At 56.4% G+C, this 15,382-nt stretch overlaps 5 protein-coding genes across 5 annotated transcripts in view; 2 read left to right on the top strand and 3 right to left on the bottom strand.

Moving 5' to 3' along the window:
- Positions 1-16: 16 nt before the first annotated feature.
- VDAG_01356 (vacuolar ATP synthase catalytic subunit A) lies at positions 17-2,105 on the bottom strand (the record flags this gene model as incomplete). Its single annotated transcript, XM_009650242.1, has 4 exons — positions 17-97; positions 152-1,716; positions 1,775-1,859; positions 2,061-2,105. 4 exons carry the CDS (start codon positions 2,103-2,105, stop codon positions 17-19), a joined length of 1,776 nt encoding a protein of 591 aa, XP_009648537.1.
- A 1,525-nt stretch (positions 2,106-3,630) lies between these two features.
- Positions 3,631-5,585, bottom strand: VDAG_01357 (uncharacterized protein; the record flags this gene model as incomplete). The annotated part of the gene is made up of 2 exons (XM_009650243.1): positions 3,631-3,865; positions 3,931-5,585. The coding sequence occupies 2 exons, from the start codon at positions 5,583-5,585 to the stop codon at positions 3,631-3,633; spliced, it is 1,890 nt and encodes a 629-aa protein (XP_009648538.1).
- Positions 5,586-7,368: 1,783 nt separating this feature from the next.
- Positions 7,369-10,906, top strand: VDAG_01358 (ATP dependent DNA ligase domain-containing protein; the record flags this gene model as incomplete). Its single annotated transcript, XM_009650244.1, has 5 exons — positions 7,369-7,987; positions 8,038-8,619; positions 8,707-8,734; positions 8,821-8,903; positions 9,011-10,906. The coding sequence occupies exons 1-5, from the start codon at positions 7,631-7,633 to the stop codon at positions 10,904-10,906; spliced, it is 2,946 nt and encodes a 981-aa protein (XP_009648539.1). The 5' UTR covers positions 7,369-7,630.
- A 136-nt stretch (positions 10,907-11,042) lies between these two features.
- VDAG_01359 (uncharacterized protein) lies at positions 11,043-12,259 on the bottom strand (the record flags this gene model as incomplete). Its single annotated transcript, XM_009650245.1, has 3 exons — positions 11,043-11,799; positions 11,863-11,879; positions 12,095-12,259. The coding sequence occupies 3 exons, from the start codon at positions 12,257-12,259 to the stop codon at positions 11,043-11,045; spliced, it is 939 nt and encodes a 312-aa protein (XP_009648540.1).
- A 1,619-nt stretch (positions 12,260-13,878) lies between these two features.
- The window catches only part of VDAG_01360 (uncharacterized protein), a gene marked incomplete at both ends in the record, with an annotated part of 2,780 nt that continues 1,276 nt past the window's right edge, over positions 13,879-15,382 (top strand). The window contains 6 exons of the mRNA XM_009650246.1: positions 13,879-13,908; positions 13,975-14,023; positions 14,054-14,198; positions 14,252-14,586; positions 14,642-14,739; positions 14,799-15,043. Of these exons, the coding sequence (XP_009648541.1) occupies positions 13,879-13,908; positions 13,975-14,023; positions 14,054-14,198; positions 14,252-14,586; positions 14,642-14,739; positions 14,799-15,043 (902 nt within the window). The remainder of the gene's footprint in view (positions 13,909-13,974; positions 14,024-14,053; positions 14,199-14,251; positions 14,587-14,641; positions 14,740-14,798; positions 15,044-15,382) is intronic.

Below are 15,382 nucleotides of genomic sequence, written 5' to 3' on the forward strand. Positions count from 1 at the left end.
TCGCCGCCGCCGCCCATTATTCGTCCATGACCGAGGCAAACTTGTCCAGCAAATTGTTGGTGGATGCCCTCGTATTACGGCGGGTCAGCATGATCTCCTCGCACAATACACACGGCGTTCGTCCCAGGGGGGGGGGGGGGGGGGCACGTACCTTCTTGCAAATCTGCTCCTCGCCGTCCGAGGGAACCTCGAACTTGAGCTGACGCAGCTGGCTCTGCAGCTCGCCCGTCGCGTCGCGGACCTTGGCCCAGCTCTGGCCCTGCGCGATGGCCTTCTGTGCCTCGTCGTGGAAGCCCATCATGAGCTTCATCATCCATTCCGTCTTCCAGATCGGGCAGAACTGGTCGTAGTCTGAGTAGCCGTTCTGCTGGAGGAAGTCTTCCTTGATGATCGACGCCATGTCGAGCGTGATCTTGTCGGGGTCGGACAGCGCGCTCTTGCCGACCAGCTGCACGACCTGGTCAAGCTCCTCCGAGTCGGAAAGGAGCTGCTTGATGCGGTCACGGAGGCGGGGGAAATCAGGGTAGTCCTTCTCGTACCACTTGTCCAGGACGTTGGTGTACTTGGAGTAGCTGAGCGACGTGTTGATCGAGGGGAAGTGCTTGCGCTGCGCGAGCTTCTTGTCGAGACCCCAGAAGACTTGCACGATACCGAGCGTCGAACTTGTGACGGGGTCGGAGAAATCACCACCGGGCGGGCTGACGGCACCGACAATGCTGACACTGCCGAGACGGTCGGGCGAGCCGAGCGTCTGGATACGGCCGGCACGCTCGTAGAAAGAGGCGAGCTTGGCACTGAGGTAAGCGGGGAAACCCTGATCAGCGGGCATCTCTCCGAGACGGCCGGAAATCTCACGAAGAGCCTCGGCCCATCGAGAGGACGAGTCAGCCATCATGGCGACGTCGAGACCCTGGTCACGGAAGTACTCGGCGACCGTAATTCCGGTGTAGATGGAGGCCTCACGGGCGGCGACGGGCATGTTGGAGGTGTTGGCGATGAGCGTCGTGCGCTTCATGATGGGCTCCTTGCGACCGTCGACATCAATGGTGAGCTCGGGGAAATCCTTCAGGACCTCAGCCATCTCGTTGCCACGCTCACCGCATCCGACGTAGACGATGACGTCCGAGTTGGAGAACTTGGAGACGGACTGCGAAATGACCGTCTTGCCGCAGCCGAAAGCGCCGGGAATGGCGACGGTGCCACCAAGCACACTGGGGTAGAGGGCGTCGAGCACGCGCTGGCCGACGATGAAGGGCTCGGTCGCAGACAGCCTCTCGGTCGAGGGACGGGGCACTCGCACAGGCCAGACCTGCATCATGGGGTACTCCGTCTTCTTGCCGTCAAACTCGACCTCGAGGATCTTCTGATCGACGGTGTAGCTGCCCTTGCCGGCGATCTTGGTGATGGTACCGCGGGCGCGAGGCGGGAACAGAATCCTGTGGGTGCTGATGAACGAGTTCTCGAAGACGGTACCCCAGACATCACCGCCCGAGATGTGATCGCCAACCTTCAGGGTCGGGGTGAAGTCCCACTTCTTCTCGCGGTCGAGCGCAGGCAGAGCGATGCCGCGGGGAATGTAGATGGACTTGGACTCCTCGCTAATCTTGGCCAGAGGACGCTGGATACCATCGTAGATTCCGTTCAGAAGGCCAGGGCCCAGCTCGACGGACAGGGGCTTTCCGGTTCGCAGGACAGGGTCGCCGACGGTGACACCAGCTATTCGCTCGTCAGAAGGGCGTAGATAGCGTCGTGGGGGGCGGCAAGCGCGACATACCGGTCTCCTCGTAGACCTGGATGGTGGCTTGGTCACCGTTAATTCGGATGACCTCACCAACCAGGTTCTCGTGGCCAACTTTGACCTAGATGCACACATGTAAGAGACAACGAACAATTCACACAGACTTGTTGGATCGCAACCCACCAACTCATACATAGCAACACCGATCAGGTCCTCGGCGACAATGACGGGTCTGCACTCGGGTTAGTCGTGAGGGGTTTCGAAGGGGGGAGGGCAGCGGCGCGCTGGTCGGCGGTCGTCTGGAGAGAGCTGAGAAACGAACCCGGAGACGGAGAAGATCTTGCCTGTGCAGCCATTTGTTAGACATTGAATAACCAAGAAAGATACACGATGCAGGTGGGGACAATAAATTCTTACCAGAGTTGAGCTCATCTTCGCCGCCCTTGTTGCCTTTCTGCGTCGCGAAGCCTGGTCAGCGAAAGTCCGTCACCGAATGTCGTCAACACCTCTCGGTGGGGCAAAAGCATCATCTCCCGCACGGGGAATGCAACTAGGAGAGAGCGATAGAGACCAAGGCAGGACGGCTTGGGGGGGAGAGGAAGGGCGCAGCTTACGGGAGCCATGCTGGGCGGTGGTGAAGGCGCTCGTTCTTTGGATGCTTCGATGTCTTCGGGAAGCACGAGCTCGGGGATTGGGAGGTTCGGGGTCGGAGTGGTGGATGGCGGGAACCGGAAGGTTTTGGGAGGAGATGATGGTAGAGGTTGAGCAGAAGCTACGTCGAGAGCTGCAGCGACAGCAACAGTAGCGGCACCAGCAGCAGCCGCAGTAGCGGGCCAGGCCAAGGCAGCCTGGTGCTGGACGAGAGGCGCGGGCAGACCGAGCACGGGCGGACTTGGCAGCGGTTCTGTGGCTGGACCTCGCTCTGAGGCTGTGGCTGGACCTCGCTCTGTGGCAGTGTCTGTGGCTGTGGCTGTGGCTGCAGACGAGGCTGGTGAGCCGCCGAAACGTGCAGGAGGTGCAGGCGCGGGCGCGGGTGGAGGCGATGATGTAGGCCCGAACGACGGCGACAGCGGGTTGGCTTGGTCCTGTTTCTCGCGCACGAGCAAGTCGACGAGCGAAGGGCGCGCCTTGAGACGTGGGCGTAATCCGGGCTGCATGCACCTGGTGGCACCTTGCGATACCTGTCAAGCAACCACGGGTATGAACGGTAGACGTGGGCGCTGTGTCGTTGCGTCGATGGTGATGTCGCTCGCTGTTCTTGGATGTTGAGGTACGTGGACCAACCGACCACAGCTGTCGGAAACGGGGGCGATTGAACCCCCCTGGTTTTGCTGGCAGGGTTCAATCCTACCTACCTCTAAGGTAGGTCCTACTAAAGGTAGGTAGGTACCTTACCTAGTGAGGCAGGTAGGTAGGTACTTTCTTTCCTCTTGGAGCCCCTACAACGAGTTTCATCCCCAGGACCCTTCCTCCCCAAGGCCAGGAATTCCTCACCATCATATGTACTCATGTTTCATGTCCTGCACTTCATGTCATGCGTCATTATCATTATCCTACATGGCGCTTTACGTCCATACAAACAACCCTCCTAGAGACACCAAGAGCACTCCATTTCCACGCCACCTCTCAGATCCAAACCATCTCGTGCTCATCTGTTCTAGTCCTGAACTGATACCATTGATCCAAGCCTCCCCGTCTTCGGCTTTCATATGTTCAGAAAGGGCCCATGCCCACTCTTGCCGTGCTATGTACGTTGTGCCGGGTTGCTGCCCAGCCAGTTGCTTTTCTTGTTTCTGTTGTGACCAAATACCGTCGCGCTCCCAAGTGCACCCGTCGTGTTCTTCAGTCGTTAATGATACATGATGGAAGCGTGAAAGCACACGTGTGCCCGCTCACGCATGATTCTCCTTGGACGCAACAGGCGTGTCTCGCTCGCGCGGGGGCGGGGTGAGGCTCTTCTCCCACTCATCCATGAGAATGTTGGCCGTTCGTTTGATGTTGCTGGGAGAGAGCCGGTTGACCACGTTTGGCAGGATTTCCTCAAGCTTGGTCGGCGAGAGAATCGGCGTCGCAGAGCGCTCGACTCTGGTGTCAATTGCCATGGCTGCCCGGGACGACTTCTTCTTACTAGTCACAAATCGTCTTAGTCAACAATGCTCACAGCCCTCCGTCTGAATTCAGGATGTTCTTACAGTGGTGTCTCGTTCTCGTCAGCCTTCTCGGGAATGGACGCTATCCCTTCACCGCCGCTGACGGTCGACCCGCTCCAGCGCGTCGACTTGACCGAGGAGACTGAGGGAGACTCCCAGTTTGACCAGTCATTGTCGTCAATCGAGTCGAACGACAGTGGTGTCCAGGAGAAGTGCTTCGCCTTGTTCTTTGCCTTTGCAAGGGGCCGTTCCAGTGATGTTGAAGATCGAGAAGGCGTCTCCGCGGCGGGGCCGTCAAAAGCCGTGTCGAGGCCCGCCCGGGGACGCATGGAGCTCGACGCCTTGATCGTCTCCTGGTCGGCAGCAAACGAAACCGGCCGTTCTTTTCTAGTCGGTGTGTCCTGCGTGCTCTGGCGGAGGCTCCGGCCGTTGATGGGCTCATCACCAACGGTTGCCTGGCGAATGTCTTCCACAAAGCTCCAGAGGCCTGACTTAAAGTCCTCGGCAATTTGCTTGACACCTTGCTGGTTCGGGTGATAAGACCGGGGTTGCCACGATGCGCGTTTTGGCAATGCCGGATTGACAAAGGGCTGGGCAATGGGTGGGATCTCGGGTGAAGTCATGCCATCGGAGTCCTCGTGCACGGAGAACCCACCATCCGTCTTCGCAGGGGAGAGCAAGGACAATGTTCTGGTGTGGCCGCCTCTCATGACGCGCCTCCGATGTTCCTTGGGCGAGTTCTGGCTTTGCAGGAACGCTTTACGCCGGTCTAGATCTACGCTGCGCCTGGCAGCGGAAAGATCCTCGGGTGCGCCCCCGTTGAGCTGGGGTCCCAGAGGTCGTAATGGCTCGATATGGCGGCCCCGGTTCCGCTTCTGGTGTGCCTCTTGTGTGGTCCAGTGCTTCTTCAGCTTGAGAAGCTCTTCTTCTGCACGGGCCAGCTCTTCCCTGAGCTCGAGCACCTTTCTCTCTTGAGTCGCTATCGCAATGATGAAGTCGTTGGCGTCGACCGGGGAGGCGAGAGCCGAGTCTATCGGCGTCGCGGGGTAGGAAGACAGAATGGTCGAAGGCGGACGAGACGGATCACTGGTGGGGAGGGCAATGGGAAGTGTCAGCGAGAGGCGATGGGCGTTGCGTGACGCATTCGACGTTGACCGCGACGAACGACCGACGCAGCAGTCGTCCGCAGGGGGCGGTGGGGGTGGCATGGACTCAGCGTCCATGTCGGACGAACTGCCCCGCGACAGCTCCGAGGCTGATCTCGTCATTTGGCTCGGGCGTGGTGGCAGTGAGGGCGTCGAGGTGCATGCCACCAGGTGTGCATCGAGATCTGTCATGGGGGTGACTGGAGCAGCCGATGTTGTTCGGTCGGCGGCGGAGGAGCGGCGACGCAAATGTTGGTTGCTCGCGTCCATGTCGGCGAGGCCAAGGTGGAAGGCGAAATGCTTCTGATACTGCAGTTGAAGAATGGCGGGGTCGATCCTGCTCTGCGTTCGTCGATGCTTGTGTAAATGAATGGCAGACCGCGCGATGTGCAACCTCTTGTGGTGCCGCTGTCTCCCAGCGGAGGAGTGAGCGTGGTTCGTTCTTCTGGCGACGAATGCCTTGGTGTTATTCAGATGCTTCCGGTGGTCGTGAAGGAGTGTATCGGAGCAGGACGAGACGAGGGCGAGGCGCAGGAGGAAGATGGCAGTCATGGAGAGAACGAGAGGAAGCTCCTCATGGTGAGTTGGAGCGTGGGCAGGGCGGCAAGGCAGGGCAAGGTGTGGTGTAGCAGCGATTGTGGACGGGGTAAGGAGATGACAATCGAGGATGTGATGCCCTGACCGAGTAAGAAGTGTGTGAAGCCGGGGGGGTCTTGCCTGGGGTCCAGGCCTGGAGGGGAGGGGGGGGATGCGGGCGTGGGTTTGACGGAGAGAACGGGGTGTTCGAATGAGCTTTCCAGGTCGATTGACCGTGTTGATTGGGCGAGGCGGAGGGCCTTAGATTGCGACCCTTCAGTGAAGGTAAGGGGCTGACAGGGGGGGGAGCTGCTGTAGTGGTACGCTGTGGGTTTCCTCACTGGTCCCTGCAAAGAGAGCCTGGGCCTGACGTCTGGGTAACTGGATACGCCGGAGAATGTGATCTCGCGTGTCGTCTCGCCTTTGGAGATGAATTGACGAACAGGGCCACAGCTTTGCTAATTATGGACGAGGATTAGAGACAGGAAGCGGGCGGTAGACGCAGAGCTGGAGGGAGCATTGATGCCAATTTGATGTTTCGTTTCCCGCCCTGATGCTATGACGCAGCACTGGCCTGATTGGGATGAACCTTGAAAGGAGTGGAGAAGGGCAACAGCTCTGCTTTGATGCGCAATGTTGATGTTGTTGAACGAGTCGAAATGAATGCTACACGATCAGCCGGGGGGCATGAGAAGTGAAGCGCGTCAAGAGAGAAAGGGAGACCAAGACCCCTTCGCCAGCTTTCGATCGGATCGGGGCAGGCTGTTTGCTTTATTTAAACACGACAACGAGATGCACCATGGTCGGCTCAGACACGGCCAGCCCGGACGGATGCTGCTGCAGGTCTCACGAGACGAGCCCAAGTGACTGGCCAGAGACAACCGGTGCATGGTACATGGGCAGATGGGGGGGTTCCGATACTAATCCCGCCAATTCCCTCACAAAAGTCGGCTGAGCATCGTCGTTGCTCAGGGTCGCTGGGGAGCAACGCTGGTGTCAGCTGTTGTTTTGCCCGTCGTTCACCACATCAACCGGTGGATCTTCGTATGTTTGAGTTGCGACGATCCACCTCGAGTAGCCCGTATCTCAGGGGCTTGCAGCAAAGAGGCGTGGAGAAGCATCGCGGGAACCAGGGGGGAACCCCCTTCGACGCCCAGTGCCGTCCCAGTGCCAGCCGTTCGTCGGCTTTCTTTAGGTCTAGCGGGTCAGCCTGCGTCCGCCGGCCCAGAGGACGGACCCGGAATAGATCATGCACGTCAGGTTGGTACTATGTAACTCCTGGTTTCCAGGGTGATATCTGCAGGTAATGTACTTGCTTCTCTCTGCTCAGCATGCTGCGTCTTTGCAAATCAAGTCGAGTCGTTCGGCTCGTCCACTCGAGGATTATTTTACCGCTGAAGATGCTTTATCAGGTAGGTACCTAGGTCAAAGTCAAAGCTGGACAAATTACCTGAATACCCGAATTGAAAGTTCAGCGCGGTGGTGACCTACCAGAGCTGACGACAGGCGGTGAACCGGTTATTGGAATCGAATCTACCATGACTCCGCAAGATCTCCTCCCCCAATTTCCCCTAACGACCGCTCCCACCAATCATGAGCTGCTGCCTGTTTTCTCCGCAGCTGGATCCCAAGCCAAAAAGCCAAAGACCCCCCAGCTCTCACGTGACTACATGTCGCGGTCGCGCCTGTGCATTCCTGTCGTGCACAAGGCGATTGTGCTGTGACGCGGCGCTCCATTCACCTGACGCGCCTGGAAAGCGGGACAGGCATTGAATCTCACGTGCACCACGTTGACCAGCCCTGCTGCCCCTCACTTGCCCTCAAGATGAATGCCTCATGGCCCACACGGCAAGAGTCTAGGGAGACACAGACAAAGACAGCCAGGCATCAGCCCTCGTGATAGCCTGGAATGAAAGCCTGCGGTGCGTCCTCCGAACTCACCTCTCCGACCGTCATGTTCCTCGCCGTCTCTTGACCATCAAGCAACCCTTGTTTCGAGGCCATCATGGCAGGCGAATACGATGCCATTCTCCTTCGCTCATGTATGTGATCTTTTAGATCAGCTGCAGCAGCAGCAGCAGCAGCAGCAACAGCAGTCTGGCGACAGAAATGTCACTCGTAGAATCATCTCCTCCTGGTTCGCCAAACATCGGCATGCCATCAAACAGACCCCTGCTACTGCGGCAGCCCTTTTTTCAACGTTGCTGCCCGATACTCGAACCGATCGCGTGTATGGAATTCAAGCTCCATCGCTACAGAGAATTGTTGGTCGAGCCCTCTGTCTTGGAAGCTCTCGGTTTGCCCATCTGCGTCGCTATGAGAACCCTGGGAGTGGCGAGGACTTGGCCGACTGCGTAGCAGGCATTCTCACGGAGACTGTAAGACTCTACAGTCGCTCATATCCATCACTCGTTCTAATCATTTGTAGCCCAACCCCGTCAGTAAACTAGACCAGGTCACGGTGGAGGAGATTGATGCTCTGCTCAACGGGCTCGCTGCGAACTGCAGATTCAGCTCTCATACTGTCCGTCAATCCCACCGGAACACAGGTTGTGAGAACAAAGAGACACTCGGCGAGCTTTACCGCCAAGTGCATGCTCGAGAGGCCAAGTGGTTGACTCGCATCATTCTGAAGCAAATCCAGCTCACCGCTCTCGACCCCAGCATCGTCTATGGATCCTATGACGCCCGTCTTCCATTCGTCGCCAGGGTTCAAGAGAGCTTTGAAGTTGCTCTCACATCCTTGCGGGAACTGAGGGCATCAAATCCGCTCGGTATCGGTACACAGAACTTGGTTCATGTCATCAAGCCAATTCTCGGGACCAAGGTTGGTCGACAAACCTGGTTGAAGGGCAGGAGTATCAAACATTGCATCGGCCTCCATCCCAAGCGAGTCAGCTGTGAGAAGAAAATGGACGGCGAGTACTGCCAAGTGCACGTCGATCTGAGCAAGGGATCCAGAAGCGTTCAGATCTTCTCGAAGAGCGGCAAGGATAGCACACAAGACCGAGTAGGCATTCACAAGTAAGTCTTCAGCCTCTGCTAGCTCTTAGATGTTGACTGGTGCATAGGGCTATACGCGACTCTTTGGGTATAGGCGGTAGCAAGCCGAAGATATCTCAAGGGTGTGTGTTGGAGGGAGAATTGCTCGTCTACAATGAAAGGGTAAAACAACGTGCCAGCAATACTCACATCTACTAACGGCAAACAGGAGGGTCGGATACTCCCTTTTCACAAAATACGCAAATATGTCTTGAGGTCAGGCGTTCCTCTGGGCACTCAAAAAGACTCTCCGTAAGTTGTTGTTCAGCAACATACATTCTAGTTGCTGACCGACTAGGCCGGACCTGGACGAGCATTTGATGATAGTCTACTTTGATGTGTTGCTCATCGACAACGAGTCTCTACTGGGAATCCGTCAAACAGACAGGTTCAACCGACTCAGAGAGCTTATCATGTGTCGCACCGGACATGCTGAGTTGGTCCACAGACAGGTGATTGATCTTAGCCTACGTCAAGGTGCTTCAGATCTCCGGCGAGCCTTCGCAGAATCCATTACTCATCGGGAGGAGGGCCTGGTACTGAAGCCAGATGATCCATACTTTGACTTTAGCAAGGATAAGCGTTCGTTCGCTGGTTGTCCGATCAAGTTGAAGAAGGAGTATATCGGAAATTTTGGAGACGTGGGAGACTTTGCCGTGATCGGGGCTCGATACGACCCTGTGAAGGCACAAGAGTACAATGTTCCCGGCCTGAAGTGGACACACTTCTACTACGGCTGTCTTACCAATAAGGAGGACGTTCAGCGGCATCAAACCAAGCCTAAATTCATGGTGGTTGACACAGTTGAGGTAAATACGACAATGATGAAGACTGTCCTCATCCATGGCAACACGCTCGAGATTCCCTTTCTCGAGAACGCCTGCTTGGAATTGCAAATCCCTCCTCGAATAGCTAGCGACAAACTCCCGACGGTCATTTTCCGGGAGCCCCTTGTCTTTGACATAAGATGCTTCTCTTTTGACAAACCTGGGAACACGGGGTTCTGGATACCCCGCTTCCCACAGGTTTCGAAAGTGCACTTCGACCGAACGTTCATGGACACAATGACTTTCATTGAGCTACAGGCTGCTGCAGAGGAGGCCAAGAATATGCCCATCATGGAGGATAGCCAGGAGCTGCTCCATTGGATTAGCCTCCTGGAGGGCGCTGATCCTCGAGGTGTTGCAGTCGATGCCTTGACTCAGTCGACGGTAACATCTTTGTTAACACCCTCCCCCAGACGACAGTCCAGAACATCTCAACTCTCGAGCATTGCGTCTCCTAACAACACCCCCACAAAGCTATGCCGGGCCCCAAGTATTGCGCTCTTCACAATTTCAGCTTCATCAGAAGCGGCGGAACCCCAACATCCCAACACGCAGCCATGCTCCACTCGAGAATCAAATCTACGGCAACAGATCCAGGAAGCCGAGGGCCTCAAGAGAGGCAGCACTGAGGATTGTGTGAATCGAGCAGATAACAAGCGACCGAGGCGCAATACATTGTCAGCCTCTGCATTTTCTGAACACTTGCATTGGTCACGGACTCGTCCGGCATCACCTCAATGCAATTCGTCAACACGGCAACCACTTTCAAACGTTTGCAACAACTCGTCGCCAGTTGGTATCACATCATCTCAGTCATTTTCCCTGGACAGCCCGACCAAACAGAAGCAATCTGCTAGGAGTAGCTACATCGCACCATCGTCATTCCCCGTCATGACTAGGAGGGAGATTGATTCATCTCGGAACCTTGTGTCTTCAACTTCATCGGTGAGGGCGGCGACGCTCTATAACCCTTCCGCCACAGATGGTTCATGTCAGATCGCAGGCCACCGTTGCAAGATGAGGAATCGTGAAATTCTCTTGGCTCCCTGCATCGCAAACCAACTTCTTGTCACCGAGAGTATATTGCCGGCGCATGGCATCAAGTCATGGGTGACCGATCCTGAAAACTGGCGCCAGAGCGAGTTGAGCCATGTACGAGACGGTGCATTGCGTGGGGTTATATCACCGCCTCGCCGACGCAGGAAGGTTTGTTTCGTCGAGCGAAGGCGTGTGGAAGCCACACGCCACCTTGTGAAGCAGATTCAAGCATTGGACTTACGACTACCTGATGGCGAACGCGAGTCGGTCGAAATGTACGACTGGCGGGTGCTGGAAGACATTGACCAATACGAGAAGTCATCCAGGGGTTCATCGCCGGCATCAGCAAAGTCTAACCCATGGAAGAAATGGTGGGTGGGGTTGGTATAGACGTCCCTTGATAATTGATGGTTTCTGCGAAACGCCCATGCATTGCTGGAGGCAGAACGCAAGCATTTTAGCCATAAAACATGCTATTTGAGCAAACATTCTGAATACTAAACACTGGCTCTGTACCTTGACGTGGTTATGCCTTGGCCTGCTCCTCCTCCTTATACAGGTCCTTGTAGCTTTCCTTCAGTCGCATGTGCAGGTGTTCATCGGCCGTCACCACTTTTCTCTCGGCATATGGGTTTGCGTTCGGCGTTCCAGCTTCGGGGTTGAAAGTCTTCACTCGGTCAGTGGGCACTGGCTCCAATGCCGTCGCACCTACAGGGTGGCAGAAGAAGGCAATTGAATATCTCGGCCCCGTGTCAGACTCGCCTTCCACGGGCGCGGCGTCACCAGAAAAGACGACGCGATGGACGGTGCTCCGGAACAAGCCGTTTGTCCAGTAGCTCAGCAGATCGCCAATGTTGACGAGGATGGGTGGGAGGGCGTCGTCCTCGGTACCGGGGGGCCGAACGGGGACGGGAGCCCAGGCGTTCTCGCGCGTGAGGATCTCGAGGCCGGCCTGACCCTCGAGGCGGAAGAGGAGGGTGATGGAACCGTAGTCCGAGTGGGCGCCCGCGCGAACTGCGTCGGGGGCGGCGTTGGAGGCAGAGGTGGCTGGGTAGTACAGGAGGCGAAGGATGGTGCCGGAGGAGCCACGGGAGGGAAGGTGGGCGCTGGAGAAGAAGTCGGGGGGCGAGACATCGAGGCCAAGGCCGAGAAGGTAGAGAAGACGGAGGCAGAGAGAGTGGCACTGTTCGCGGAAGGAGTTGACTTGGGGCTCGTCTGGCTGAATGGTGGCGGGCAGGGGTTGCTGGGCCTTGCCATCGGCAAACTCTCCAAAGTTGAAGGCTCTGGCGAGGGTTCTTGTTAGGGGGCCTTGTGTCCACATGACTTATATTGTGTTCATGACTTACTCTTTGTAGTCTCCGACCTGGAACATGTTAATATGAAGCGTCTTGACTTATAGAAAGCATTTTACCTTTTGCGTCTTGGGGTCCAGAGTCTCCGAATGCATACCTGACCAGCCACGGTTGTTGGTCTGGATAGAGCAGGCGGCCTTTTCTTCGATAGGAGCCTTGAAAAGCTTGCGAGACTAGATTTTTGGCCGTCAGTGAGGGTTTCGTCGTCGAGGGCCACCGCACCTACAAGATCGAAAGCACCGTCAATATCAGACAAGCCTATGAAATCACCGGTGTTCTTGATATAGATGAAGCCATGCTCGGCAGCTGCATCAACGACTCGGCGCGCCACATCCGCCTCGTCAACGGCCTTTGAGACATCAATGATGGGTATGTTTGCGTTTGGAGCCATCTTGATGATCGATCTGCCGGGGTTTGGGATGCGCAACATGCATGTATGACTCCCTCGTGGAAGAAACCAGCCGAGGGGGGAGGTGGGCAGTCAATTGATCAAGGTAGGTAGTCTTATCGCGATAAGCCATGGTGGGATGTCAAGGAGGGGTCCGGTTGTGACGAGAATGTGTCACTCGGGGCACCAACCAGATCTCGACATGACCGGTTCTTGGATGGGACCTTAGGATACGATCCAGTGAACCTAGCAAGCTATTTACATGGCCATACGAATCCGTAAAGACATATGCAGCTGTTGGTATGGGCAGTCTTCAATCGAGATCAGACAGTGCGCACGATGTCGCTGCCAGGTTTCTCGTTGTAAGCTGATTTTTTTTTATAGACATCACACGACTCGTTGGCTCCCCGGCCCGTCCCATGCAATGCAGTGCTGGGTGTGGATCAAGCTTCTGTACATCGGCCTCCATGCCTGTTGATGTGCAACATAACGTGCCCGGTTTGTGTGCCTGTGCCTGGGCCTACATGTACACCTGACAGTAGGTACCTTACCTAACATGATGAGCAGTACGGTATTCCTTACTCTTCCTCCGTCCAGCCCCTGTACAGCCCATCCTCGGTGACGAACGGCAGCCAGTTGAACCCCCCTTCCGTGCTACCGTAGGTATTGAACCCGTGAACACCCCCAAAGTGACCTCTGTTCAAGATGACCGGGGCAGGAAACAAAATCGCACGGGCCACATGAGCTGTGTCGTCGGTACTTTGGCCGTCGCCGCCTCTGGCCAGATGTCAGCCGCTGGCAATCCTCCCAACCCAATGACACACCAGGCACCGCCACAGCCCACAGCTGGCGCGACCCCCCCAGTCTAAAACACCCGCCGGGCACTTCCTTCCCCTAACAGTCAATCGGTTAGCGCCCTGAAATTCAAGGGTTTCCCTCCCCCGTCAAGCGCCCTACCCCCCGGTACTCGCACGGTGACACGCACCTGTGTTCCAGGCACAACAGGCACGACCAGACAGTGGGCAGAGAGAGGTACCTGAGGACCGAAGTACCTGAGTACCTACCTACCTACCTTAGCTGGCAGGAAGGAACGAACTGGATTGGACCTCACCGGACAGAAGGTCTGCCCAAGCCCCAAACTTCTTCTCTCCGAATACCTACCTCGCTCCGATCCTCGTCGCCTCGTCGCCGACTCATCCTCCTCCATTTCGAAGGACGACCTTCTTCTCCTGGCGTCATTGGCCCAGCGGTCGGCCGTCTCTGTTCATGACAAGCTCAGACCTTTCTTTTGGGTGTCTTCTGAGCTGCCGTTTTCCTTGACCAACGGCCCCCCCGCCCCCCTTTGTTGACCTCCGACGAGGTCTCGCGACATAGCTGAGCTCTGCTCTACGAGGAGTCATCTCTTCCAATCGAGCTTGGGGAGCTCCGCCAAGCTTGCGCAACCCGAATCAAGATGCCTTGTGAGTGCCTGTGCCCTTGCGATCCTCTTCCAGCTCTGCCACCCCGTCTTTCGATGCGCCCCTCCCACGACCACCGAATACGTCCCTCCTCTCGACAAGCTTGCCTCGTCACATGCTTGCGAAGCTCGATGCGTCCCACAGACTCTCCTAGATCTCCGCTCCATGTCCTCCTCACTACCCGCCTGGGCAGTAGTATGTAGGCAGAGAGGTCGATGCCATGCGCACATGGCACCATTGTTGGCTTTTGACTCTCTCGAGCATCATACCCACCGAAGCAGTTTGTTGAGGGTCAGCGCTGGCATGCAACGTCACACGAATACCAAACCATTTCAATGAGGGTCATCGCAAGCTTCCGCCGGCGGGCCGCAGGGATGGTTTTCTGTCGAGAACGATCACTGTCCTCTCAACAACAATGGACAACTGGGGCTGACGGCTAGATTTTTAGCTCTCGTGGAAGACGCCTGGATCAACGGCCAGGCAACGTGAGTCCAGCCCTCTCGAGGTTCTTGGCTTGTGACTAACTTGTCGTGTGCAGGACCGCCAACGTATCTGACCTCGAAGACTGTGCCATCGCCGTCGACGCGACCTACTACTTGCAGCTCTGCCTCGATAGCCCTCCATCCCGCGAACCTCTCTTGTCCGCGCTTGGGGGGCTTACTGGGCTCGACTACCATATTCGCCAAGATCTCGAACAATGGAACGCCCACAAGATCACTCCGCTGTTCATATTTGATGGGCAAACCCTCCATGGCCAGGATGAAGTAGCTGCCCTGCGCGGCAAAGCGGCCAACAAGAAGACGGACGAAGCCTGGAACCTCTACGCGAAGGGTGAGGCGGAACAAGCCGTTACTGCATTTGGGGCCAATAGCGGTATGGAATATCAGTCTTCTGAGAGGTAGCGACGGTGCTGACCCAGGTCCTCTAGGTGCATTCCGAGTTCAGACTCTGTACCCCATGCTCCAGTCCATTCTCCAGGAGAATAAGTTGCACTTCCTAGTTGCACCGTACAATGCATCAGCTCAGGTATGCTTAGGCGCTGCTGCTGCTGCTGCTTGTTTCCTCTCGTCTGACTTGTGTGCCAGATTGCGTACCTGGACATGATCGACTCTGACCAATGCGCCGGTGTCATGGGCTCGCAAGAGCTGCTTCTGTACCCGATCAACGACGGCGTCATTCGCTCTTTCGACTGGGAGAACAAGAAGGTTAAGGCTATCTTCAAAAAGAGCTTGATTCGGTCCCTCAATGTTAACGACACTACGTTCACCGACGCTCTTCTCATGACTGGCACCTCATTTCTTTCTACCTACCCCCCGCTTCAGGACACGTCGTACGTAAGGCGTCAGCCTCACACAATTAACGATGCTGTGAACATGCTCCGTACGGCCGACAAATCTGTAGCGCAGTCTGCTTCTGCCTTCAGTGACGTCCTGCAGCAGCAAGACCCTACCTGGCTGGACAGGTACAGGCGCGCAAAGATGGCTGTTCTTCATTTCGTCTACATTGCCGAGTCGGGGCGAAGTCAAGGTCAACGACTACGAGCATCTTACCAATGACAACCTGCAAATATATGGGATTGCAGCTTTCCGGCAAGAGCTCTATCACTATCTCAACGTGGGCTTTGATCGGGCGGCCCGTGTCTTTGAGCGGCATCACACACCTCCAAATC

Source organism: Verticillium dahliae, genomic scaffold (genome assembly GCF_000150675.1).
Source record: "Verticillium dahliae VdLs.17 supercont1.2 genomic scaffold, whole genome shotgun sequence".
NCBI classification, from domain to species: domain Eukaryota; kingdom Fungi; phylum Ascomycota; class Sordariomycetes; order Glomerellales; family Plectosphaerellaceae; genus Verticillium; species Verticillium dahliae.